General features: G+C 53.6%; 1 protein-coding gene across 1 annotated transcript; it reads right to left on the bottom strand.

Annotated features, from left to right (window-relative positions):
* Nucleotides 1-407: 407 nt before the first annotated feature.
* TNFRSF13B (TNF receptor superfamily member 13B) lies at nt 408-27,580 on the bottom strand. The gene is made up of 5 exons (XM_072940115.1): nt 27,523-27,580; nt 11,506-11,643; nt 8,861-9,106; nt 1,106-1,291; nt 408-735 (listed from the first exon to the last, which is right to left on the bottom strand). Exons 1-5 carry the CDS (start codon nt 27,578-27,580, stop codon nt 485-487), a joined length of 879 nt encoding a protein of 292 aa, XP_072796216.1. The 3' UTR covers nt 408-484.

Here is a 27,580-nt window from a genome sequence, read left to right as displayed (position 1 = left end):
GGAGGCCCAGAAGGGAACCTGTCCTGTGAACTGAATACAGGGAGGCCCAGCCCTGATTCTGCTGTTGGCTGCACACTGACCCTAGTGGCCGTTAGCTGTCTCCTCGCTTGACCATCTTTCTTCAGTGAAAGTGGTGGAGGGCCCAGCGTGCACCCCCTACAGCCAACAAGCACTGGAGAGACGGCAGGTCCCGGGAAACCAGGCTTTGAGCCCAGGGGCAGCGGGGGAGGTGGGACCGTGTGGTCGTCACAGGAGACGCAACCTGGACAGTGACAGTGCAGGGGAGGCAGCATGGGAGGTTTTATTTCTACGAATGAGTCCTGGGGGCTGAGTCCAGCAGGCATGGGCGCCTTTCTTGCAGGTGAGTCGTGACGGTGACCTGCAGTGGAGACCTGAGGTGAAGACGCGGCCAGCGCCTTGCACTCCTCTCCCTCAGGGCTCCCCCATCCTTCCCCTCTGTCTCCCCTCTCCATTGCCCCCATGTTCACGTGGCCAGGCCTCCTTCCTGCGCAGGCGCGCACACGACCCCGAGGCCACCATCGGCGGTGTGCACACAGGGCTGTCCGGCTGCGCTCCGGCTGCAGCGCGCCCAACTCCCCACGCACTCGGGGTCGGGCGTCCCCGGTGCGCCCGCGCTCTCCTGGGTGGGCGCCCTGCGCTCGGGGAAGCAGAAGCTGCAGGTCTCCACCGGCTCGGGCGGCGCTCCCGTGGGGCTTCCAGCTTCCATCCAGTGATCTGTGCACGAGGGAGAGGGTGTTGGCCTCGACCCTGGCCCGACCCCTCCCTCCGCCCGCATTGCAGGAAACCCTGCTCCGGGTTGGGGAGCCTGTGCAGGGGCCGGCCTTCACTCCGCCCGCACCCAAACCCCACCAGGGACCACTACTTGCGCTTTTAGCCGTATTCTGGCGAGCCCTGCCAACCCTGCACCCCCACCCCCGGGGCCACACCCTACACCGCCCTTTCTCAGCTGCCCCTCTCTTCTGGTCTTGACGTTTGACCTGATGCCACCAAGAGGGAAAGCATCCTGTGGGACTTGCCCAGACCTCCCCACTTAGACGGGGGGAGCGGGGACGGAGGGATGCCCGGGACCCCACCGCATGCTCACCCTTGGCGGACTTGGCCTGGGTCCCACAAGGTGCTGGGGGTGGCTGGCAGGAGAACTGGTCCCCCCTCCTCTTGAGGAAGCAGGCCACGGCCAGGAGGAAGCAGCACAGGATGGCACAGAGGCAGAGCCCAAGCGTGCTGTAGACCAGGGCCAGCTGGTCTGCGCTCAGCTTCAGCCCCGCAGGCGCTGCAAGACAGGGGGGCCTGCGTTCAGGAGAGGCCTGTAGTGCCCAAGGCCCTTCTCTGAAGCGTTCCCTCCGCAGGCTAGTGGCCCTGGATCCTAGGTCTGTTTTTCCCCTCATTAGGCCAAGCAAGCCACCTGGCCAAGGTCCCCTTCCCCCTGGAGGGCCAGGTCGAGCCCCAGCCGCCTCACCGTGAGGCTGGGCTGCTGTGTGGACCCTGGAGGAAGGGAGCCCCCTCAATCCCAGCCTGGTGGCGACATGTTCTGAGACCTCAGAGCTGGACGTCTCTGGCGCTGGCCCTTTTTGTGTCTCTTCTAACCATGGGATGCAGACTGGGACGGGACAGAGAAGGGTGGATGGACGAATGGATGACTGTCCAGGGAGGACAGCTCTGTCCTGACCTGGGGACAAGGGCTTGGGGACGGTCGTGCTGTTGCTAGTGATTCTGGGCAGCAGGTAGGAAATGGAGCGCCAGTCGTCCTGCGTCTCAGGGCCCTGAGCCTGGTCTGGATGCCACAGGGAGACTCTGCCCTGAACCAGGCCCCCCCTTCGAAGTCTCCCTGGCCCCTGGGCTTGGGTGCCCCGGGCGGAGTTGGCCCCGCGCACGTGTGATGTACCTGTAGCCACCTAGGCACCCTCAGCGCCCGCGGACCCTGAATCCTGCCGCTTCTGTGAAAGAGGGGTGACTTCCCCCTGTAGAAATCGAGATGCGGTTCACCTGACCACGTTCACCATGTCGAAGTGGGCACTTGGGGGTGTCAGAGTATTCACCCGGTCTACCTCCGTCTAATGGGGGGTGTTTCCGGCACCCCTCTGCCCACCCCCATCCTTCCCCAGCCTGGGCACCACTACCCTGCTCTGTCTCTGGGTGGCCTGTTCTGGACGTTTCACGAGAACGGAGTCATGTGACACGTGGCCTTAGTGCCTGACTTCTTTCACGCGGCGTGTTTTCACTTAGCATCCGTGTGGTCGCCTGTGTCAGCGCTGCAGTCCTTCCTGTGGCCGAATCACAGTCTGCTGTGTGGACGTGCCACGGGTGCATCTGTTCATCCAGGAGGGACGTTTGGGTCGTTCCACCCTTTGGCCGCTGAGCGGTGCCGCAGTGAACGTCTGTGTACAAGCTTCTGGGCGGACGTGTGTGTTCACTTCTCTCGGGTGCATTCCCAGGAGTGGGGTTGCTGGGTCGGGCGGTTCGAGGAAGCTGCAGAATGTTTTCCATGGCAATTGCCATCTTATAGTTCATTTCGCGGATGACAGACTGAGCCTCAGAGTCACCCTGGTCCCAGTGGCAGACTGCGTTGGGGTAGGTCTGATGGCTCCAGGCCGGGGCTCTGGGCAGGCCGCACAGACGCAACGAGGGTGACCTACTCCTCTTACGGCGCACCTCCTTAGAGTCGAGTGTTATGAGGTGACGGGGCTGGCGGGTGCTACCCTGACGTTTACGGAACTCTGGGTGGGTGGTGCTGGCCTCGGAGTCCCTACCCAGAGCTCAAAGAGGCCATGGGAGGAGGGGAGCAGGACCCCTAGTGGGGCACACCCAGCGCTGGTGCTGGCATCGGGAGTCAGGCCCTCAGAGGTGGAAGGATCCAGGGAAAGGTCTCAGGGCGCACAGAGCCCCCATATTTCCCAGCTCCCAGGCCTCTCGTCTGCTAACCTGCTCCCACTCGCCTCTGGAGTAGGGTGAAAACATGGTTCTGGCTGGATCCACATTGGAGACAGAAGGCCTGGCCCCTGGCTTGCTGCCAGGGATAAGGTGAACTGTGGTGTTGATTTAAGAAGGAAGACGGAGTATCTCCACGTTTCCGATGTCTTCAGCGTGAATTCTAACTCCCAGGACAGCTCTGGGACCGCAGCAGCTTTGTTTGTAACAAACAAAAGCAGGGGCCAGCTACAAGGCGGCGGCTGGTCCACAGCAGGGAACACTCTGCTGCATGTCCAGTCTCAGGAGGTAGGAGGTGAGAGCTAAGGGGAAGGCAGGCACTTGGGACGCAGGCTGGTGTGGGATACAGAGGACGTGGACGTGTGCTCGCTCAGAACACCTGGGAACTGACGCCCGGAACTGCTGGCAGGCGGCGCCTCTGGGGAGACCCTGAGGACCGGGGTGTGGAGAGGTTTCTCCCCAGACCGCTTGTAATACATTCCCCTTTTTCACCATCGGTGTGCATCACCCCGTCCAAGCAGGAGAGGGCGGGAGCCTGCTGGCAGTCTCACTGAAAGCTGAGTTAGGGGCCAAGCGGCCAGAGGACGGGGAGTCCTGGAGTTCCAGCAGCTGTGGACGTTGGGGCGGCCCCAGCCACGTCTCTGCTTCCCTTGTTCAAGTCACTCAGGTCTGCAGCCACGGACGCTGCCTTCTGTCGGCCTTCAGTGGCCTGGCCCCGGGATGGAGAGGTCTCGTGCAGAGCCTCCCGGTCTGCTGACCCCAGGGGCCCAGGGCGCAGTCGGGCTTTTGTCCGGAGAGGCTGCACCTCCGTCCTTGGCTGAAAACCAGGCCTGCGGGTGCAGTTCCGCGCGCCGCCACCAGGGGGCAGCGTGGATGGTTTATTTAAAAATCGGCTTTCCGTTGGTTGGTTGGTTCTTTCACTGTTTTCAGAGCCAGCTCTCCCCTAGACACAGGGTTTCCCAGACTGCTGCTGCCCGGGCTGGGGCTGGCCGGAAGGGCAGTGCTGTGACTCGTCTTTAGGGGCCTCTGTGGCCCTGGGCCCAGCTGGGTGTGGCCGGGCAGGACGTGATTCCAGCCGGGGCACTGCAGCTGCCAGGGCTCAGCTGGCCCCGCTTTGGGTGCTTTACTCAGTGTCAGGCCTGCCTCCTCGTGAAATGGGGCGGGCCACTCCGGCCTCCGCACCGTGTCGGCAGCAGCCAGGCCTTTGAGGACCGTCCCGCAGGCCGCCAGCCTCCCCATACCTCCAGGCACGAGGCTTTCTGCCCCTCCCCCTCCCCCCAAGGTCCTGAGGACCCCCACCCAGCATCCTGGACCCTCCTTCCCTCAAGTTCTGCACACGCTGATGACTCGGGTGATCGCTCGCCCCCGGGAGCGCGTTCCTGTGGGGAGTGGGAGCCTCGCTGTAGGTCACTGGGGGGGCCTCCAGATGTCCAGTACATGGGCCTTTCCCGCAGAGGACCCAGTTTCCCATGTGTGTGTGACCCCTGACTGTCATCATTCTGGGAGACAAGTTTGGGAAAGGATGGGTCGGGGGCTGTTTGCAGGATGCCACCTGCCCCACTGCACCTGCCACCCACCAGGGCCTGGGCGCTGAGCAGCCATTCTTTCCCCTGGGGGGAGAGCTGGGAGGGGAGGGGCACACGGCTCCTGTTCCAGCCTCTCCCTGACCTGGACCTGCCCACGGGCCTCTGCACTTGCGCGAGTCTCTCCACGTAACAAAGGAGGCCGCCCTCACCTCTAGACCCCAGGACCGCTCCGTCCTCTCTTCCCTTTGCAGCCCAATTTTATTAAAGAGCTGCCTCTTTCTATCTCCTCTGGGTCACTCTCCACCCTCTCCTGTCTGTCTTATCGAGAGGTGTCACTGAGGATGTCAGTCCAGGGACCTCAAGTCCAGCCCTGGGGAGCCAGAGGGGGCGGCGGCCAGCCTTCACTGTGACATCAGGAGAATAGAGAAAAAACGCTCCAAGCCCTGAGAAAAACAGACAAAAAGCCAATGACAAGGCCGACCGCCAGGCCACCCTACCCTGGGACAGAACGGTGTTGCCCCGGCGGCAGCCTTCACGGACGTGAGAACACCTCTATTTCCTACCTCCAGAGGTGCGCACCAGCCTCCAGAGGGGACTCAGAGCTCTGGGCACCCCCACCCCGGCCCTGCATAGCTGGTCGAGCAGTGGCCCCCCACCAAAGAAGTGCCCTTTTGTAACCTGCACATGTGACCTTGTGACTTCATTTGGGAATAGGGAGCCTTTGCGGGTGTGATCAAGTAGGGACCTCGAGATGACCATCCTGCATGAGGGTGGCTCTAAATTCAATAAATGTCCTTAGAAGAGGAGGAAGACAGACACACAGGGAAGTGGAGCCAGAGGCAGAGACTGGAGGGACGTGGCCACAGCCACAGACGCCTGGAGCCCCCGGAACTGGAAGAGGCGAGAAGGACCCTCCCTGAGAGCCTCCGGAGGGGGCGCGGCCCTGGGACACTTGACCTCCAGCTTCTGGCCTCCAGACTGAGAACGTCTGTGCTCTGTAGGCCCCCAGTTTGTGGCTGTGGTCACAGCAGCCACGGGAAACTGACAGCCCAGCCCTGGAGGGACCCACGTGTGCCCTTATCACCCAGTGAGGGCCCGTAAGTGCCAGGTGGGGTCCCGCAGTCAAAGCCCAGAGTTGTTTAGGCCCCGGGGGGCCTGTGAGGTAGGAGCTGGGGTGACTAACTGGTGGGGACGGCGAAGCTCGCAGACCCTGGACTCGCCGGGTCACCTGAGGGTGGGGCTGAGCCTGGGTGCTCATGCTGCTCACTGAGGTCAGCCTGCCGGCAGGCCTCCAAACCACCATGCTGTCTAATGCGTCGGCGGAGGTGTGTCAGAGCACCTGGAGCGCGCAGTTTGCGCAGTTCTGGTAATATTTAGATTTAGTATTTAATTTGGTTAGATACTTTGAGGTGTAATTTGATAGGATCTTAACATCACTGGCCCTCCCTGTGCTTCTAGAGCATGTTCCCAGTAGGGGCCTGGGCTCCCCTGGTGCCCAGGGGTCCGCGGGGCTGAGGGACTCTCACAGCTGCCTGGTTCCCATCCTACTCCCATCACCCATTGCTCCAGAAACAGCCTCTTGCAGGACCCCCCACCACACTTCTGCCGGGGCAGCGGGGGTCTCCTGAGGAGCACCAGGTAGACAGGGCCTTTGACCTCTGGCGTCTGACCCCTCTCGGGCCCTTCCAGCCCGTTCTCTGCTCCTGCCCACAGGGGGCCAGCCTCCCCTTCCTGCCCAGACACCCTCCTGCCCTGGGTGAGTCTGTGGGGGGGAGCAGGGAGGCAGCAGCTCCCTCATCTGTGTCCTGCCCCTAGCCAGGGGCTCCTCCGGGGCCTGGAAGCTTCACTGTCCCCATGTTCTGGTGCCCACGTGACAGGAGAGCCAGGGAGCCCCTGGGAGAGTCAACCACGAGAGTGAGCCCCCAGGCCGGCTCCTTCCCCTCCCTCTCCAGCCTGCTCTTGGGAGCCTGCCCTGCAGCACCTCTCGTGAGCCCCAGGGCCTCAGGTCCACCAGGCGAGACTGGCAGCATCGGTCTTGTTGACACCCAGCACAAATTCCGGGTGGGGGTCCTTCCTGCTTCTGCAGAGTGGCCACCACACCGCCAGGCTGGAGCCCCCTACATCCTCAGGTCCGCAGCCTCCAGCCCCGAACCCCTCCCAGCACCTGCAGTTCCCTCTACCTGGAGCACCCTTCCTCCGCCTCGTCTCCTAGGCACGCATCTCCTCTGTGGCAGCAGTAACATGTGCTGCAGGGGATCCCTGCTCCTCACGTGCCCTCTTTTACAGCCTTCACAGCAACTACGTGAAGGCAGGTGACTTCAGTCTTACAGAGCCAGGGCTCAGAGGCTAAGTCACTCGCTGAAGGTCACACAGTTGGTGGGAGATGGAGCCAGGGACCTGGCTCCACGGCCTCCGCCAGCCCCGTCTGCCTTAAAGGCCTCTCCTGGGGACCCCTTCCCCGCCCCACCGCACCCCTGCCGGCCAGGCTGCTGCTGTACCCTGAGACTGCGTTGTCATTTGCACGAATCTGGTCCACTGTCTGTCTCCCATCAGGCTGTGACTTCCAGGGGTCAGGGACAGGGGTCAGCCATGCTCTCGCTGCCTCCCCAGGTCCAGCTAAGCCTCCATGGTCAAGGGTCAAAGGAAAGAACTGCGTCGAGGGCTGAGACAGGGTGGGGACAGCTGAGCTCCCCCACTGTGTGCAGCGGCTACCCACTCCGCGTCCTCCACTCCCTCCTGTCACACGGCCCTGCCTGCCATCCCCGGGTGTACAGCCCTGCACTTGCTGTTTACAGTCCACACCAGCCCCGCCTACTCCGGCAGCACAGCCTGGTGTCAGACAGAACAGACCTCTGGATGCAGAGACACAGGCCCTGGGAGGCCGCAGTGTCCCTGGCCAGGCCCTGGTTCGAGTGGGACACCAGAGGCTCCCCGCATGTCCACCCTGACCCTGCCCGCACCTCCTGGGGGATGCGAAACTAGAGGCTCACCCTGGGCCTCCTGGGGAGGGGCTGGCTGTGGCCACAGACAGGAAGGGTAATCGTGTCCCACGGGCAGCAGGCCCCCTGGGGGCGTGACAGACCCATGGACTCAGCACTGGGCTTTGCTCTTACAGAGTGGACAGGCTTTGGCCCCAGAGACTCAGTCATGCACTTGATATGTGACTCACGTGGTAAGGCTTAGGCTCTGTGTCTGTAAAGTGCCAGGACTGATCTGAAGGGGAGGGGACCTGCTGCATTGGCAGTGGGTGGGGTCTGGGTTTCCCTGACCGCTGGGCAGGCGTGTGGGTCACCAGACATGGGGGGAGCGTGCCCCCAGTGGCTTTGCTCGTCACCCCCTCTGTGCCTGCCACGTGTGAGTGTGCAGTTCCTCTCACCAGAGGCACCATGCTGCGTGAAGACTGTAGATTCTCTGTGGCTGCTAGTCCTTTGCCTTTCCTCCTACCCAGAGGAAGGAAGTCTTGAATCTGCCCGGCTGTGCACCTGGAGGACTAGGTTGCAGGGTGACACAGGCAGGCCCCCAGGTGAGGTGTCCAGAGGCCCATGTGTCCCACCTCTGACACTCCTGCCAGCCCCATGAGGAGGACATGCCCTTCCAGCCCACTGGCCCTGGAGGAGGACAAGAGACACGTGGAGAAGAGCACCCTCCAGCCAAATCCCACACTCGAGAGGAGGAGGACACACTGAACCTGGGGCTGCTCGTTACACGGCAGCAGCTCACTGGAGTAAGAGCCCACAGTCTAATGGAGCAGAACCTGGGCTGGGCACCTCTGTCACCAGGATACACCAGGCCTGGCCTGGTGGGAATGACATTTTTGTGAGCAAAGTCATAGCAGAGGAAGGGAACCAGCCAGCACCTGACTGTCCAAGAGCAGGGTGAATACCAAGTGTTTGCAGGTCCACACACTGCCCCACCCCCTCCCAACCTTCCTGATATCAGAGCCAGGGACCCAAGCCAGGAGGAGTTTGCCGGAAGGATTAATTAGCCCATTTTCAATGCTTAGTAGATGCCCAGTTCAGGGCTCCTTCTCACATGCCCAAGGTGGCCACCCCCACCATGGGCTATTTTGGTAACACTTTTCCTTCTCATTCTTCGGAAACCTCTGCAGCCTCTAAGTGGAACTGGGTACTTGCTCACAGCTCAGCTGTGCTGGCCGCCTGCCCCCGGGTCTGTCATCAGGCTCCCAGCTGTCAGGGCTTTTTATTTTCCTGCTTCCTTCTTGTGCACAGACTTCTAGTTGTTTCTTGTCCTGTGATGACCCCTGGCTTCTGGTCATTTGCCTCCCCTGGACTTCCCACTTTGCAGCTCCTCCTTACTGAGGCCTGGTGCCTGGCCTTCCACCCACTCCGACCCAGGGACACCACGCAGGCCAACCTCAGGTGGCTTACCTGGACCCGCGTCTGAGCCTCTGTGCTCTGATCCCTGGTACCTCCCCAGGTTATCCGCCCCGGTCGAGGCCGCCCCGGTCCGCTGTCTCCTGAGCTCTAGAGGGGGGTTCACTTGGCTCCTGAACTTGTTCTCACAGAAGTGTGTGCACTGCTTGGGGTGACGTCCGCAGATGGAGGTGCAGCTGATACAGTCCTTCAGGAGCTGGTCGTAGTATCTGCCTTGTTCCTTGCGGCAACTGAGTGACTCTGGGAGACAGAGATGAGTGCTGCTACTGGGTGACAGACACAGGCAGGAACTGTGGGTCTGGCCTCAGGGCATCAAAGGTAAAGAAAAAAAAAAATCCTAGTCCAGTTCCCCAAAAGTAATTCCAGGGTTATCCAAGTCCCTTTCCAATACGCAGAGTCAAGGCTATACGTTGTCCTCTATATGCCATTTTAGCTGCATCACACACGTTTTGATGTCGTATTTTTTCTGTGTCTAGTTTAAAATGTTTTTGTTTTTCATTGTTATTTATTCTTTGAGCTATATATTATTTAAAAGTGCACTTCTTACTTTCGAATGATATAAGGATTTCCTGGTTATTTTTTTAAATTGACAGCTATGTTATTGTGTTGTCACTTGAGTTCTTTACTTGGATTTTTCAAACCTCATAAAGGAGAAACATATTTTGTGTAAACATAAGGAGTGGAGAGGGAAGCCAGAATCCTCCTTGGTTAAGTTGGGGAGGGGACTGGAAGGAAGGTGGGAAAGGTCAAGTTAATAGTGTTTCTTCTGTCTTAATAATAAATGAGAATTACAGGCGCTTAAACAGGGATCAGAGCCAAGCAGCAGAAGCCAAGCAAACTGAAGCCCACTCACACCTGCCGGAGAGAGCAGCTCTGAGCGTGTAGCAGAAGTCCACACGCTCACTGGGCCAGGTCCCTTGCCTCTGAATAAAATTCTGCTCATGTGAAAGTGTGACTCGTAGGCAGGTTTTAAGGGCGTGCTCTGGAAGCAGCACAAGGCCAGAGGCTGAGAACCCAGAACTCAAAGCCGTACAGTTTCAGGGAAGCCCTGGGTCCGCTTCACCTTGTGGGTTCAGCTCTCCATGCCTCAGTCTCCTCTTTCCCAAGAGTTGGGTAATGATAACATAACCATACTGACGCCTTAAGGTTGTATGAATGTTTGAAGTCCCCAGGACAGCGCCCAGCCCATAATAAATAATGCTCCGTTGATGGAATGTTAAAGTAGAATATTGATTTGCACCTCTTTGCAGACTCACTAACCCTGTGTCCTGCCCAGAGTAAAGGACAAGACCAGGAAGCCGTGGAATTGGGCCCTCAAGGGAGACTCAGTGGCCCTGATGGGACCAGCAACCTCCCTCATCCGGCCCTGGAGTCCCACTGACACCGCTGTGCGTGAGATGGAGCTAGCTTGATGGCAGGGGTGCCCCCAGGTTTGCCACGACCTCCCCCCACCTCAGGGACCCCAGCGTGGCTGTTGCAGGTGGCACCCGAACTCCCGAGACCACCTGCCCCCGCTCCTGACCTCTCAGACCCCCACTGGGCACTGTTGTGTTTCTCCACCGCCATGCCTTTGTCCACACTTCCTCCTCCGGGGCTGCCCCCATGTCTGCGCCTCCTAACAGTCAGTCTCAGGTGGCACTTCCTCCCAGAACACCTGCCTGCTCTCCAGCCTGTCACAGAGCTGCCCTCTCCCACCAGCGGTGTCTTGTGGCACTTCACCTTTCAGCCTTGAAATGTAGTCATTTCTCCCATTGGATGATAGTGTCCCTGAAGGGTCTGTCAGATTCCTCTCTGGGGGGGGTCTGTGGGGCCACACAGTGAGCATCTACTTTGCTAAAGGAGAGTGGCTGAGAGCCATGGTTGTTGTTCAAAACCTAACTTCCACTGTCGTGCTGTGTGATCTTGGGCGAGTCACTCAGCCTCTCTGAGCCCCACTCAGCCAGTATTTATGAAGCACTTACTATGGGTTGGGCACTGGGCTGGACTTAAGAAAGGAAAGGAGCTCACGGTTTTAAGTTCCATCAAAGAAAAGAACAAGTTAAGACAAAAACAGCAAGTAAAATACACTTTTCAGGACAATTAGAGAAAACTGGATGTGGCCCGGGTAGAAATGGAATTAAGGAATTATTGCTGGAGGTGATAAATAACTGAAGTTATATTTTATAGGCCCTTCTGTGTTAGGGATTCATGATCTAATATTTATGGGTAAACGAATATGCATTTTTGGATTTGCTTTAAAATACACAAGGGAAAAAATTGGTTGGGGCCTAAAAAGGCAGAATTTCTAAAGTAGATGGGTTTGTTTTGTTATCCTCACTGCATTTGATGATTTCTATGATAAAAAGTTGCAGAAGAAAGTGTGAACAGAGAATGCAAAGGAGGCCCACTTTCTCCTGGGCTGAGACCTGAGGCTGGGCAGGAGGGAGGAGGGAGGAAGGACAGGGAATTGCATTCCTGTGCAAAGGCCCTGAGGCAGGAAGGAACACAGCAGGGTCGCAAACAGCAAGGAGGCAGGAAGGTGGAGGGTGGAAGGTGCCACTGTCCGTCTCCCTCCGCCCCTCCTCAGGCCCTGTGTACAGTGGCTAGGGGTCTCGGGGGGTGAGGGGGTGTCCAGCCCTGGCTCAGGCCCCAGAACTCACTGCAGAATGCTGCACAGGTGCGGGAAGCCTGATGGCTGCAGGTGGGTTTGCAGGAGAGGCAGACGTTCAGGAGGGGGTCCCAGTACTGCTCTTCAGGGCAGGGCGCCATGGCCACCCCCGGCTGCAGGCCCTGTGGAGCTGAGAGGCAGGGACATGAGGGCAACTGGAGCACCTGGAGGCCTTTCCTACTCTCATCCCCACCCTGTCTGGCGAGCAGAGGGAAGCGGACAAAACTGGGGGCCGCCTCCCTGAGCCTCGGTTTCCCTTCTGGGAGCCCTGCTCAGCCCTGCTTTTTGCCCTCACGAACTTGCATGCACCTCCTACCACAGGATCTTTGCACGTGCTGTTTCCTTTGTATGAGATGCTCTTCCCGCCCCTTGGCGGGTCACTTCCTCCTGACCTCTCACATCGTTTCTTCAGGGAGGCCTTTCTGACCCCCACCCCGGGTGACACACCCCTTCCTCTGCACACCAATATGCTCTTGTCACTGTGGTCACCTCCCTTTCTTAACGTGGTTGTTTGATACTGTCTCCTCGCTAGCCGAGAGCATCATATGGGCAGAGACTCCAGCTGTTTCGTCTGCTGCCGGGTCTGTAGAACCTAGACAGTGCCTCGGACGTGGTAGGTGCTCATTAAATGAATTTGAAGGACAAGCAGATCTAGCCAGTGCCCAGCATACAGCAAGTACTCAGTAAATGTCAGTTTCCTTCCCTTTTCCTTTTCTGCTCGGGTATGGGGCACGCACAGTGACGTGTGTGAAGGGCGCCAGCCTTAGGAGTGCAGCCTGACGAATTTTTCTTGAGTCACAACCACCCATGTCGAGGCGCAGACCGTGTTCCACACCTTGAAGCCCACCCTGGGCCCCTCCTGTCCAACATTTGGTCCAGGGACACAGTCTGTCCTGGGCTGATCCCCACGGCTGTCCCTGCTGCCCGGTCGCGGACTTTGTGTCTGGTGGTGTTGGTGCCGCAGGGCGTCTGAGGTGCACCCCGGTCAGCCGTGTGATGAGCCCCTCACTGCTCGGACGTGGCGCCTCGCTGGGCTTTTCTGTCTCGTTTCCTGCCATTTGCTTCCCCTTCTCCCTTAAACATCTGGGAGGCACGTGTTTTCTTTAACCAAAGTGCAGCACCGGTTTCACACGGTTCCTCCTCCTCCCCTCCTGAATCCCTACTAAAAGGACAGGAAGAGATGCTTGTTCTCAGAGGCAAAGAGGATGAAGCACTTAGCACCGCAGAGGACAGGTGTCGGCGACACTGTGAGAGGGAAGGCGGGGGGACCTCAGTTCAGGGTCTCTTTACGCTGATGCCTTTGGGGAACGAAGCACATGGAGCCACAAACCCTGGGGAGCTCCTGGAACCAGGCACGTCTGACTGCGGGGACGGGAGGGCACAGCAGGACAAGGATCGGCTGGAAGTTTGCGTGGATGGCTGGAGCTTCGCCTGCCAAGCAGGAGATTGGGAATCTCCATTCCCGGCTCCCCTGGCCATACCTAAGGATGCTGCAGCCAGGTTTCAAGACACCTCTCCTTCCCCGTCCTGCAGCTGGGGAAACTGACCAGAGCACTGACTGGGAGATTCTCCCAAGAAAGTAAAACACTGCCTAACCCCCCAGGACAAAGCTACCGCGTCGGCAGCCCTGTCTGCTTACCCCGAACCTCCAGTCAGCTGTTGGTGCCTCAGTCCAAGTTGTGAGCCAGCCACCAGGTTCGCCTGGTCCTGGAGCCGAGACCTCGGCCAAAGCGAAGCAGAAGAAACACACCGGGGCCGACGGAGATGGTGCAGGCACAGAATAAAACAGGACAGCAGCAGGCGTCCTCAAAGGAGAGGGCCTTCACACGCTCAGGAAAGGTGCGCTCCTTTTAAGGAGCAGTATGCTTGGAACAAATGAGAATTGCTGGAATTACAAATGTAGTGGCCAGAACAGAAAGTAGGAGGGCTGTAAGTGTAACCGAAGAAACACCCCAGCAAAGGGGAGGGAGAGAAACAGCCACGGGGCTGTTTCCGGAGGTCCTGAGCTGGCCGCTGGGCGACCCAGAGAACAGACTGGAAGGGTGTCAGCCTCCGGATTCTGAGAGCCGGTCAGCGTCCTGCTCAAGAAATTCTCTCCAGCCGAGACCCACCGCCAGGAAGTTCGGGAGCACCTGAGACCTAGCGCACGTCCTGAAGGAGCCTCCTTGAGAACCAGCGGGTCAGCAGGGAGCTCTGTCAGTCAGGAAGTCGGGGACATCGCAGGTCAAAGCAGGGCCATGGGGGGACGGCGTCGGGGAGGATGCAAGACAGGGAACTCGGCGACCTGCCTCCCCGCCAGCACCCGAGCTGGCAGCACCGTCTGGAGCGGCGGCTGGGGGACTCGGGTTGTCCATGGGACAGTCGGGCAGAGAGGCCGGTAGACTTGGGGGTTTGGGTGCATTTCAGCCTGTTGTGCGGGGCTGGCTGCCCCTCCCAGCCCCACCCAGGAGGGTGGCAGTGGCAGTGCCCGTGTCCCTGGGGCGACTTGCGGGAACTGGGTGGGCAGTAAGGGCCTTGTGCTCCGAGTATGGGGAGGGTGGTGCTCAGCCCCTAGGGGCCCGCGTAGAGGTGGTGCCCTGGGCTGAGGGGGCGTCCAGGGGATTTAAGGAGACGTGCTGTCCCCCATTGGGGGAATCTGTCAAGAAGTCTCTGTCACGTCACTGGTTGCAGAGGGAAAGGAACAGAAACTTCAGTGCGACACACGCGGAAGACAGGCTTCGCAAAACAGTTTGGAAGAGTCACAAGCAGACTCACAACAACAAGAAGCCCGAGGAGGGAGGCCTGGGTCCCCAGTGGCCCCAGCACCACGCTCTGAAGGGCCCGAGGAGGGAGAGGCCGGGTCCCTAGGGCTCTAAAGGGCCAGTTGGCAAAACATCCACAGAACTCCAAGGGACAGGAGAGCATGGCACCTTCACAGAAAAAGAGTTTGACAGAGACTGTCCCTGAGGAAGCCTGGACATTGCAAATGCCAGTCAAAGGTTTTAAGCCGTCTGTGTCAAATACGCTCACAGCGCTCAAGGAAACCAAGAGGAAGAAGTAAAGGAAACCAGAAAAATGATTTCTGGAAAGACAGAGGTCATAAGCAGGAACCAAGAGCTTGGCAGCAACCAAGATGCCCTTCCGTAGGTGAGTGGGTAAGTGAACAGTGACGCATCCAAGCAGGGGATTTCATTCAGCACTAAAAAGAAGTGAGGGGCCAGGCCACCAGGAGACATGGAGGACCCTTAAATGTGTATTGCAGCCTGAAAGAAGCCAAGCTAAAACTGCTGAACGCTGTGTGATTCCAGCTGTATGACCTTCTGGGAAACACAACTCTGGAGACAGTGGGAAGGCTGGTGGTTGTCAGGGGTTTGGGGGAGGAGGAGCTAAAGGTGGAGCACAGGGGGTCGTGCAGAGCAGCAAAACTCCCGTGTGATACCATCTTGATGGATAAATGAGCGTCATTGTAGGTTTGACAAATCCCACAGAAGGTAAAGCACCGAAGAGTGAACCCTAATGTAAACTATGGACTTTGGGTGATAATAGTGTTTTTTTTAATTGAAGTACAGTCAGTTACAGTGTGTCAGTTTCTGCTGCACAGCACAATGTCCCAGTCACGCACATATATACGTATATTCGTTTTCATATTCTTTTTCATTAAAGGTTATTATAAGGTATTAAATACAGTTCCCTGTGCTGTACAGGAGAAATTTGTTTTTCTATCTATTTTTATATGTAGCAGTTGACCTTTGCAAATCTCAAACTCCCAAATTTGTCTCTTCCCACCCCCTTTCCCTTGGTAACCATAAGATTGTTTACTAAGTCTGTGAGTCTCTGTTTTGCAGATGAGTTCATTAGTGTCCTCTTTTTTCTTTCTTTCTTTCTTTCTTTTTTTTTTGGATTCCACGTACGAGTGATACCACTCTTTCTCTTTCTGGCTTACTTCACTTAGAATGACAATCTCCAGGTCCATCCACATTGCTGCAAATGGCATTATTTTATTCTTTTTTATGGCTGAGTAGTATTCCACTGTATAAATTATACCACAACTTCTTTATCCAGTCATCTGTCAATGGACATTTAGGTCGCTTCCATGTCTTGGCTGTTGTAAATAGTGCTGCTGTGAACACTGGGGTGCAGGTGTCTTTTCCAATTTGGGTTTTCAACTTTTCTAGTATATACTCAGGGGTGGGATTGCTGGAACATATGGTAAGCCTATTATTAGTTTTTTGAGGAATCTGCACACTCTTTTCCATAACGGCTGCACCAAACTGCATTCCCACCAGCAGTGCAGGAGGGTTCCCTTTCTCCACAGCCTCTCCAGCATTTATCGTTTGTGGACTTTTGAATTATGGCCATTCTGGCTGGTGTGAGGTGATACCTCATTGTAGTTTTGATTTGCGTTTCTCTGGTAATTAGTGGTATTGAGCATTTTTTCATGTGTCTATTGGCGATTTGTATGTCTTCTTTGGAGAATTGCTTGTTTAGGTCTTCTGCCCATTTTTGGATTGGGTTGTTTGGTTTTTTTGTTGTTAAGTTGTATGAGCTGTTTATATATTCTGGAAATTAAACCTTTGTCAGTCACATCATTTGCAAATATCTTCTCCCATTCCGTAGGTTTTCATTTTGTTTTGCTTATGGTTTCCTTTGCTGTGGAAAAGGTTATAAGTTTAATTAGGTCCATTTGTTTATTTTTGCTCTTATTTCTATTGCCTGGGTAGACTGCTCTAGGAGAACATTGCTAAGATTTATGTCAGAGAATGTTTGCCTGTGGTTTCTTCTGGATTTCTTGTGTCTTGTCTTATATTTAAGTCTTTAAGTCATTTTGCATTTATTTTTGTGTGTGGCGTGAGGGAGTGTTCTAACTTCATTGGATTATATGTAGCTGTCCAGTTTTTCCCCAGCACTGCTTGCTAAAGAGACTGTCTTTTCTCCATTGTATATACTTGTCTCCTTTGTCTGTGGGTTTATTTCTGGGCTCTCTATTCTGTTCCATTGATCCATATGTCTGTTTTTATGCCAATACCGTGCTGTTTTGATGACTGTAGCTCTGTAATGTTGTCTGACGTCTGGGAAGGTTATTCCTCCAGCTTCGTTTTTTTTTTTCCTGTATTGCTTTGGCACGTCTGGGTCTTTTTTGATTCCATATAAATTTTAGATTGTTTGTTCTAGTTCTGGGGATAATGTCCTGGGTAGTTTGATAGGGATGGCATTAAATCTGTAGATTTCCTTGGGCAGAATGGCCAGATAATGATGTACTGATAAGATGTAGGTTACTCAGTTGTCACGGATGTGCCACTTTAGTGCAGGATGTTGACAGTGAGGGAGGCTGTGTATGTGTGTGTAGGGGTGGGTATGTGGGAACTCTCTGTAAATTCCACTTAATTTTTCTGTGAACCCAAAACAACTCTAGAAATAGTCTATTAAAAATGGAAAAAAACATAAAGTCTGAAACTGAGAAGCCCAATAACTGAAATGAATAAACTCTGTAGAGGGGTTCAACGGCAGGAGGGAAAAAAGAGCAGTGAACCTGGAGACAAGACTATTAGAATTATTTAGTATGAGAAGCAGACATGAAAAAGAATGAGGAAAAATGAACAGAACCTGAGGGAACTTGTGGGAGCCCATCAAATATACCACCACATGCATATAGAAATTCCAAAGAGAAGAGAGAAAGGGCAGAATATATATATTTGAAGAAATAATGGCTGAAGACTTCCCAAATCTTAGGAAAGACATGAATATACATGTTCAAGAATCTCCATGAACTGCAAGCCGAATAAACAAAGAGACCCACGTTGAGACACATTGTAATAAAACTGCGGAAACCCAAAGACAAAGAACTGTGAGGGCAGCAACAAAGGAACAGTCGTCGTCCACAGGGGGTCCTCAGTACAGGTGACAGCTGATTTCTCCTCCAAAACCATGGAGGCCAGAAGTGGGCTGATGTGTTTAAAATCCCCAAAGGGTAAAAAAAAAAAACCCCTCTTAAAGCGAAGGAAGCCAGAAAGAGAAAGAAAAACTCCATATGAGATCGCTCATATGTGGAATCTAAAAAACAAACAAACAAAAACAAAGCGTAAATACAGGACAGAAACAGACTCACAGACAGAGAATACAGACTTGTGGTTGCCAGGGGGGCGGAGGGTGGGAAGGGATAGACTGGGACTTCAAAATTGTAGAATAGATAAACAAGATTATACTGTGTAGCACAGGGAAATATACACAAAACGTTATGGTAGCTCACAGAGAAAAAAATGTGACAATGAGTGTGTATATGTCCATGTATGACTGAAAAATTGTGCTGAACACTGGAATTTGACACAACATTGTAAAATGATTATAAATCAATAGAAAATGTTAAAAAAAAAACCCTATTAACCAATAATTGCATACACAGCAAAACTGTCTTAGAAGAATGAGGGAGAAATTAAGATATTTCCAGATAAGCAAGAGCTGGGGGAGTTCATTATGAGCAGACTTGTCCTACAAGAAACGCTAAAGGGAGCCTTTCATGCAGAAATGAAAGTACACTAGACAGTAACTTGAAGTCATGAGAAAAAATAAGGAGCGCTGGTAAAGGTAACGACACAGGCAAGTAGAAACACCTGTGTCGCATTGTTTGCGAGGTTTGTAACTCCTCTTTCTTCCTGTATGGTTTAATGGGCCAGTGCACGAACAATGATTATAAACCTTTGTTAATGGGCATGCAGTGTATAAAGAGGTAATCCAAGACAACAACAATACAAACAGGAAGGGACGGAGATGCAGGAACAGAGTGTTTCTAAGTGAAACTAAGTTAGTATTATTGAAACTAAGTTGTTACAGATTTAAGATATTAATTGTAATACCCAGGGTAACCACTAAGAAAATTGCTTCAAAAATACAGAAACTGAAAGAAAAAGGGACTCAAAATGGCATACTACAAGTAATCAACTAAATTTTAAAAAGGACAGTAGTGGAGGAATTGAGGAACAAAAAACATGTAAGACATACAGAAAACACATAAGTGACAGAAGTAAACCCTTCTTTATCAGTAATCACATTAATATAAATGAACTAAACTCTTCCATTATAAAAAGCAAAAACTGGCGGATTGGATTTAAAAAAACAGTATTCATCTATATGCTGTCTGCAGGGGACTTACTTTAGATAAAAGGACACGAAGAGCCTGAAAGTCAAACAGTGGACAAATATCGCTCACACAAATGATAACCAAAAGAGAGCTGAAGTGGCTGTATTATTGTCTGGCAAAGTACTTTAAATCAAAAGGGATGACAAGAGACAAAAAAAGATGAGATATACTGATTAAAAGTTTGATACAAGAAGAAGATATAACAATTAAAAACATATGTGCACATAACAATAGAGCCCAAACACGTGAAACAAAGACTGATGTAACCGAAGGAAGAAACAGATAGTTCTATAATAATATTTGGATATTTCAATACCCCACTTTCAGTCCTGGGTGGAAGAACCAGGCAAAAGACCAACAAGGAAAAGAGGACTTGAACAGCACCATAAGCCAAACGTGTTACAGACACATACAGAACACTGTGCGCAACAGCAGCGGGTTACTCATCCTTCTTAGGTGTCCGGAGGGCAGTCTCCAGGACAGACCACATGTTAGGTCACCAAACAAGTCTTAACTGGTTTTAAAAGATTGAAATAATTCAAAGTATCTTTTCTGATCAAAATGGAATGCAACTGAAAATAACAGAAGGGAAATTGGAAAGTTCACAAATATGTGGAAATTAAACGACACACTCTTAAACAACCAGTGGGTCAAAGAAGAATTCACGAGCGAAATTAGAAAATATCTTGAGATAAATGAAAATGAAAACAAGACGTGCCAAAAGTTATGGACCCTAATTTCCTGCCCTGCCCAAATTAAAAAAAAAAAAAAAGTTATGGGCTACAGTGAAAGTAATGCTAAGAGGGAAGTTTACAGCTATGAATGCAAACACCAAAACAGAAGAATTTCTGAGATCATAACCTATGATACCTGTATACCATGAGGAACTAGAAAAGGGAAAGCAACCTAAACCCAAAGCTGGAGTAAGGAAAGAAATAATAAAGTTTAGAGCAGAGATAAATGAAGTAGAGAACAGAAAAGCTGTCATAGAGAAAATCAACAAAGCCAAAAGTTTTTGAATAGATTTACAAAATTGACAAACCCTTAGCTAGACTGACCAAGAAGAAGAAACTCCTATGGCCAGATGTCATCACTGGTGAAGTCTGCCAGACACTTAAGAATTAACACTGATCCTTCTCAGACTCTCATAAAAAAATTGAAGAGGGAGCACTTCCTAACTCATTCCACGAGGTCAGATATACACTGATCTCAAAGCCTAGTAAAGACATTAAGAAAAGAAACATGCAGACCAATATTCCTTATGATACAGATTTAAAAGTTCTCAACCAAATATTAGGCAGTCAAATCCAACACTAGATCGAAAGGATCATACACTATAATCAAGTGGGATTCATTCCCAGGATGTAACGATGGATGGTTCAACGTATGAAAATCAATTGATGCAGTATTGCCCACATTAGAAGAATAAAGGAAAAAACTGCATGATCATCTTGATGTAGAAAAAGCATTTAACAAAATTCAGCAACTTTTCATGACCTAGTAAAGTCAGAATAGAATAGAGCTTTCTCGACATGGTAAAAGACACACATGAAAATCCCACAGTTAACATTGTACTCAGAGGGGAAAGATGGAAAGGCTCTCCCCCAAGATCAGTAACAAGACAAGAATCCCCACTTTACTACTTCAGTGCAACTAGCATTGGAAGCTCCAGCCACAGCAATTAGGCAAGAAAAAGAAATACAGGTATCCAAACTGGAGAGGAGAAAGTAAAATTACCTCTGGTCACAGACGACATGATCTTATATGTAAGAGCTCTAAAAACTTCACACCCAAGAAACTGTGAAAGATAACAAAAAAAAGCAGCAGAGTTGCAGATACAAAATTAACACGCAAGAATCAGCTGCATTTACGTAGACTTAAATGACCAATCCTAAAAGGAAATTAAGGAAACAGATTCATTGACAAAGGCATAAAAATTAACAAAATGCTTAGGAATGAATTTAACCAAGGGGGTGAAAGAAGTAAACCCTGAAAGTACGAAACGTTGCTGAGATTAAAGAAGACCTAAATGAAAGACATCCCATGTTCACGGATCGGAAGACTTAACATCGTTAAGCTGTGAGCACGACTCAAAGCCACCTACGCGTTCAGCACAACCCCGAACAAAATCCCAGGACATTTTTATACAAATAGAAAACCCATCCCCCAAGTTCTTCTGACCCTGACTAGTCAAGACCACCCCGAGGAAGAACAGAGTCGGAGGACTCAGGCTTCTGGTTTCAAAACTTACGGCAAAGCTGAAGTAAACAGTGTGATCCTGGCATCAAGACGGGAACGAAGGCCAGGGGGTGGGGCAGAGCGGGGAAATGAGCTGTCCGCAGGTGGGCAGCGGGTTTTCAGCAGCGGGAGGAGGGGGAAAGCAGGGTCCGTCTCAGCCAAGAGATGAAGGTAGAATTCTCAGAATGATGGTGAAGGGAGTCTCAGGACGTGGCCTGGCGGCCGAGGGGGGCCCTGCCCCAGCTGAATCAGGGAAGAGAGGGAGGAACCGCCCTGGTGAAAACAGGCGACCGTGGGTAAGCGAGTAGGTTTGACCATTGATGGGCTGGACCTGCCCGGACCTGGGCGTGAGTCAGGGAGACATCCAGGGAATCGCGCGATCAGCTGTGAGCAAACGCATCGTCCTAACCACGTGAACGGCACTCAGACTCGAGTTATGCCTCCTGACCTGTAGTTACTCCCCCACGAGCGGGATGCAGCGTTAGACAATGGTCAGTGAACACGCAGTGACAGGACAGAGCTGGCAGAGGAGGGGGCAGAACAGAGCTGCATTTGGGGGCAGACTGGCAACAGAGAGGACGGTCTGTCCTTGAGCCCTGGGGGCGGGGGCGTCCAAGGGGGCTTTGGCCGACTCAGCTCTTGGGCAGCACGTCGGAGAGTCACAGGGCTGGTTCACGGTCACTGCGATCAGGGAGGAGGAGAGGAGAGGTAGGGGGACCGTTTCTCCCTGCCGTAATTTCTGCCTCCCATTGGCTCATTCTGAAAACCGATTTGCCATGGTTCAGTGGCAGAGTGCGTGAGAGCAGCCGTGGCGGTGGGGACGGCGTGGCTCTGAGTCACTGCCCGGCCGCCTTGGGAGCCGGGCAGCACAGCCTCGACTTCCCTCGTCTGAAACGGGGACTAAGGGCTCCCCTTCTCAGAGGGGCTTTCCTCAAGGACGTGCACAGGACACGGTTGCCAAATGCTAGTTACTCAGATGTAACTGGTTTAATATTTTTTTAGGTGTTTTTCTTTGGAGGAGGGTGGTAATTGGGTTTATTTATTTATTTTAGAGGGGGCACTGGGGACTGAACCGCGGGCCTCGTGCGTGTCAAGCACATGCTCCACTGCTGAGCTGTACCCTCCCCACCCCCGATACAAGAAGTTTAAAACACAGTGGATTAATGAAATCATTCCCCAGTTGTATTAGTAATAATGGTAGTGGTACCACCAAACTCGCACTCCAGGCCCGAGAACTGCCCCCAGGCCCCCACCTGGAGCTCTGACACCACAGCCGCCCAGAGACGCTTGTCCCCACAGCCTCCATGTCACCTGCCTGCCCTGAGCTGTCTCAGGTGTGCCTTCCCGGCGGTTCTGTGGCCTGAGCCTCTGCCTGGAGATGTTTCTGGTCTCGTGACTTGACACTTGGGGGAGCCTGCCCCTCTGCACTGTCTCATCCATCTGAGCCCAGTGCCTCCTTCCGTAACCGCAGGCTCTCAGTAGGTCCTTGACAGATGCTCACAGATGGCTGAGCACCTTACACAGAGCTGTCCTCAGGAGCGGCCTGCGGGGCGGGACCCGATCCCCGTTCTGCACGGCGTTGGACAACTGGCTGGCACACTGTCTGAGTTGTTCTGCCCGCCCCCAGCATCCCCTCCCTCCCCAGAGGACTCGGGGCAGAGGTGTCCTGCGGCAGGGCCGGGGAGCAGAGATCCGGGTGTTTGCTTTCAAAACTTAGAGGAAAGGATTCTTGGCACAAAGTGACTGGGCTGGAAAATGATTTCCCCTAAATTAAAAACAAAACAAAAAACTGCCCAGCCCAAGAGCTCCGGTGGCAGAGCGCATGCCTAGCGGCACGAGGTCCTGGGTTCGGTCCCCAGCACCACCTCTGTAAGCTAATCAATTAATTAAACCCTAATCCCCCCCAAAAGAACTTAAGAAAATAATAATTTAAAAACCAAAAAAGAGTTCAGTGTGGAAAAGAATAAAATTATAAAAACTTCTAAAGAAGAAACCGTCCCGAACTTCTTTGTAATGTTGGAGTGTGAAAGGCCTTTCTGGCTGTGACCCCAAATCCAGAGTCTGCAAGATGAAAGGGCATAAAGCGCCCCACACAGAACAACCAGACAGCATCTGCGTGGCCAAGGGCACCTTTGGGAAAGTCCAGAGGTAAATGAAAAGTGAGAGCAAAGCCTTCACAACTCATCCCTGAAGAGTGAACAGAAAGGAGAAGGCAGCTCCCAGCAGAAAACTGGGCCAGCGTCACAGGCGGGAGCAGCACGAGGGGGCCTGGCCTCGCTCCCCGGAGGCAGGCGAAGGCAGACCCCGCGCACGGCGCCCGCCCCCGGCAGCATGTTAAAACCCGGAAGTTTAACCCCACCTCCTGACGGCAAGGTCAGAAGGAGAGGACCACCGCCTCCCCTCGGAGGGCGGGCGTTTCGGTGACATCTGTCAAGGCGACCGATGGGTTCCCTGCTGATTCAGTGACTCAGCTCGGTGCTTCATCTCAGGGTGCAAAGTGATGCATTCACTCAGCAGCGTCTGTAATAGCAGAAGACTGTGAATAACCCTGACGTCCATCAACGGGGCTGGCGGAGCGGATTGTATACACATACGCAGGATTATTACGCAGCTACGAAAAGGAATGAAGATGCTCTTCACGTATTGCTTTGGAAAAAACTCCAGGATGTACTGAGTGGGAAAATAGAAATAAAAACAAAACAAGGTCCATAGCAGCATGACTCAAAGGCTCCCCTCCTTCCTTCCTTTTTGCGAAAGGGAGGGAAGCCCTAATCTACACTTACGGTGAAAGGACTCTGTGAGGAGACACAAGAAACCAGAAACGGGGTCTAAACAGAGGATTTAGAGATAAGTGTGACAGAAGTACAAAGCTTGTATGCTGAAAACCACCAACACTCCTGAAAGGAATGAAGGAAAACCCAAACAGACAGAAGGACATCCTCTATTCACGGACTGAAAGACTTAACGTTGCTAAGCCAGCAGTGATCCAGCGCAGCCCCAAAATACCAGCTGACGTTTCCACAAAGTTTGACGAGCTGATCCTAAAATCACAGGGAAAGGCAAACACCCAGAAGAGCTGAACCCTTGGAAGAGAACAAAGCTGGAGGACTCACACTTCCCAGTTTCAAAGCTTACTGCAAACCAACAGCAAAGAAGACAGTGTGGTGCTGGCGAAGGACAGACACAGAGTGGAATTTGGAATCTAACATTTACAGCCAACTGATTTCCAACAAGAGCACCAAGAAAACTCAGCGGAGAAAGGATAGCGCCGCCACCGGGTGGTGCTGGGAGAGCTGGGTAGCCACCTGCGCAAGTACGCGTGTGGAGCCCGACCTCACACCACACACGGGGATTAACTCAGGCTGGATCGCGGGCCGACGGGTGCCTGACAACTTTTAGAGGAAAATAGGATTTATCGTCCTGATTGGGGGCTAGGCAACGATACCAAGTGCACAAGGGGTTGGAGAGATTGAGAGGTTGCACTTCATCCAAATCAAGGCCTTTTGTGTTACACGAAACACCATCAAGAAAGTAGAAAGGTAATCTACAGACTTGGAGGAAGTACTTGCAAGTCATGTATCTGATGAGGGATTTCTGTCTGGAGTAGATAAAGAACTCTCCCAACTGAACCATGAAAAGATAAACAGCCCAATTTACAAATGGGTTAGGGAGTAAAGAGACGTGCTTCCAGAAAGGTTACCTGAATGGCTAATGAGCACATGGGAAGAGGCCTCGTCACGCATGGGAGACGCAAGCAGACCACACCGAGACACCTGCTGGGGTGGCTGTGACAGAAAAATGGGCGACGACAAGCAGGTGGAGAGAGGGGACCCTTGCGTACTAAGTGGGGTTCTAAAAGCGGCACAGCCACTTTGGAAAACAGCATGGCAGTTCCTCAAAACGTTAAGCACAGAATGACTGTTGACCCGGCAGCTCCACCCCCAAGAGAAATGCAAACATGTTCGTCTAAATACTTGCACACAAACATTCACAGCAGCACTTCACCTTCGAAACAACCCGAAGTCCACCAACCGATGAGCAGACAAACAAAATGTGACCTCTCCACCAAATGGGGTATTGCTGGGCCCCAGGACGGTCTGCGGGGCTGACGCACGTTGCCACATTGCCACGTGGGTGGGCCCCAGAAGCCTTGTGCTGAGTGGAAGAGGCCCGTCATCAAACAGCACACTCCATTTTTATAACGTGTCCAAAACGGACGGATCTACAGAGACAGACAGCAGATTAGTGGTGGCCTAGGGCTGGGGCGGGGGGGACAAGGGTTCTTTGTGGGGTGATGCAAACATTCTAAAATTAGATTGTAGTGATGGTTGCACAACTCTAAATACACTAAAAATACCGAATTGTGCACTTGAAGTGGGTGAACCCTATGGAATGTGAACGACCTTAACAAAGCTGTCTGTTCTCACTACTCAGCCCCGACAAGGAAGGAAATTCTGCCAGTCGCAGCAACATGGATGGACTTGGAGGGCGGTATGCTCAGTGGAGTAAGTCAGGGAGAGACAAGCACTGTATGATAGCACTTCTAGGTGGAATCTAAGAATGCAGCAAACGAGCGAGCGTAACAAACAGAAGCAGACGCAGACAGAGCAGTGTTTCCAGCGGGGAGAGGGAGGGGAGCAGCAGGCGGCGGGGACTAAGGGGCGCCCACTGTTAGGTGGAACGTGAGCGGCAGGGAGACGCTGCACTGCCTGGGAATGCAGCGGGTGCTTTCTAAAAACTGCAAGTGGGGTTTAACCTTTAAAAACTGTGGCTGTTTTGTGCACCTGTAACATATGTGGTGTTACTGTACGTCAGCTCTGCTTCAGCATTTCAAGGAGATGGCTGCGCGGGGGCAGCTGGAGGCCCAGGAGGAGAGGGGGACTGTGCTATACAGCTTTTTGTACTTTCTGGGCTTCCAACATGTGGCTACTATCTTTTCAAAAAGCAAATTTAAAAAGAAGAGGACTCAGCAAAACTGAAAAGAGAGCCCTGACCCCTTCCTCCTTTTCCTTCCTTTCTGGGGAGATGGGAGGGAGAGACCCCGTGAAGCGACGGCCGGGCGGACGCAGGCAGCCTCGGGAGCCTCCGAGACCCGTCGCAGTCAGGAAGCCACCAGGACCTGGGCCTGGCGGGGACTCATGGCAGACGCCCAGCTGACCCAAGTGTGCCCCTCCCTGCCCAGCCCTTCTCCACCGCCACCTGGACCTACGTAAAATCCCGAACCATCACCAGCCCCAGGGAGGGGCAGGAAGACACCAAGAGGGACAGTGGCCAGGCTGGAGAAAGAGCTCAGAACAGGTCTGTTGACCACAGGGACGAGGGGGCTCTCCCTGCCTGGCTTTGCGGACGGGGCTCGCCCCCGGCTCTCCTTTGCGCGCGCCCCCTCGCGTGCCTGGTTCTGTGGGAGCTGTACCGAGGGAGACCTTTGTGGTCAAAGTAGTTTGAAAATCTCTGGGTTAGAGAAAAGCAGTTGCTGTAACTGCAGCCCTTGTCAGAGCCTTTGCTGTGGCTCTCAGAAACGGCTCAGGCGGCTCCAAGGCCCATCTGTGTTTTTTCAGGGACAGAGGCTCTCCTTCATTTTATGACCAAAGAAATGGAGCTCAGAGAGGTGAAGGGGCTCATCCAAGGTCACACAGCAAGTCAGTGGGCAAGGGGAGTCGGCCAGGCCTGACCGCTGCCCCAGGCAGCCTCGGTCACACCAGGTCACCGTTCCGACAGGTTCCCGACTCCCGGTCCCTGCCTGGTCCAACCCTCTCAGAAGTCTTGTTTGAGCCCTTAGCTGGGGACACGTCTGGGGATGTGGCTGTTCCGCACGAAGGGAGTCACAGGAGAGACGTGCCCCCCCCCACATTGGGGCGGAGCAGCAGGAGTGCCGTGGGGCCCCGGCCGCGGGTCCCACCAGCGCAGCGAGGGGCCTGGACCCTCTCGTCTGCTATAAGCTACTCCTCCAGGTTTGGGCCTTGGAACAAAGCTTCAAAACCTGCCCTGATAAAAATTCTACAGAATAAATGATCCAATTTCTCCAACAAATAAACAGCAAGGGGAAAATTAAGAACGTGAAGACATACCCGGGAGGGACTTGGACAAACTGGCTGGGAAGGACGCTGACGAGGCGTCGGGGGCGTCTGAACGCGGGCGGCTCGGTGAGCCCAAGGGGTCATTCCCAGAAGTCGTCACGGTGCATTGGCTTTCTGCAGTTTTGTGTTTTAAAGAGTCTTTGTTTTGAAGAGAGAAATACTGAGCTATCCACAAGTGCGAAGTGCGACGTTCGGAACCATGTCTAAAGTGATCGCTCCAGCGGGGCTCGGGGAGTGTCGAAGGTGGCAGGGGGCTCCTTAAACTCTCTACGTTTGCATCAGTGTCGACTTCAAAGTAAATGTGTCTAAAAGCCCTGGCCGCTCTGGCCGTGGGCCCAGGGCCAGCTTGGGGCGGGAGGTCAGGGGAGTCCCTGCCCGTGTGGCTCACCCTCCAGCCTCGCGCTGCCCCCCAGGAAAGCAAGGCCAGACCCCCAAGGCCCCTAGACTCAGGGATCTCCACGTGCAGGGCGTGGGGAGGCCCTGGGACCGCCGAACCTGCCCATCTGCGGTGGCCGCTGCGCCCACTGCCCCCCCAAACCCTCGCGCGGCCCCAGGCCCGACCCTCCGTGTGCCCACTCACCCCACTCCTGGCTCGCCTGGCTCCGGCCGCTGCGCCTGCTCCGGCCCAGGCCGCTCAT

This window comes from Vicugna pacos, chromosome 16 (assembly GCF_048564905.1).
Source record: "Vicugna pacos chromosome 16, VicPac4, whole genome shotgun sequence".
Lineage (NCBI taxonomy): Eukaryota > Metazoa > Chordata > Mammalia > Artiodactyla > Camelidae > Vicugna > Vicugna pacos.
The sequence above is the reverse complement of the archived record's forward strand: the minus strand, read 5'-3'. Positions and strand labels throughout refer to the sequence as shown.

What these genes read in the sequence shown, in the direction of transcription:
- TNFRSF13B (XM_072940115.1), bottom strand. Translation starts at nt 27,580, where the DNA reads ATGAGCGGCCTGGGCCGGAGCAGGCGCAGCGGCCGGAGCCAGGCGAGC. An exon ending in CCAGGCGAGCCAGGAGTGGG is followed by an intron (nt 11,644 to 27,522) that starts GTGAGTGGGCAC and finishes CCTGCCTCTCAG; the next exon opens with CTCCACAGGGCCTGCAGCCG. An exon ending in CCAGGCCAAGTCCGCCAAGG is followed by an intron (nt 736 to 1,105) that starts GTGAGCATGCGG and finishes CCTCGTGCACAG; the next exon opens with ATCACTGGATGGAAGCTGGA.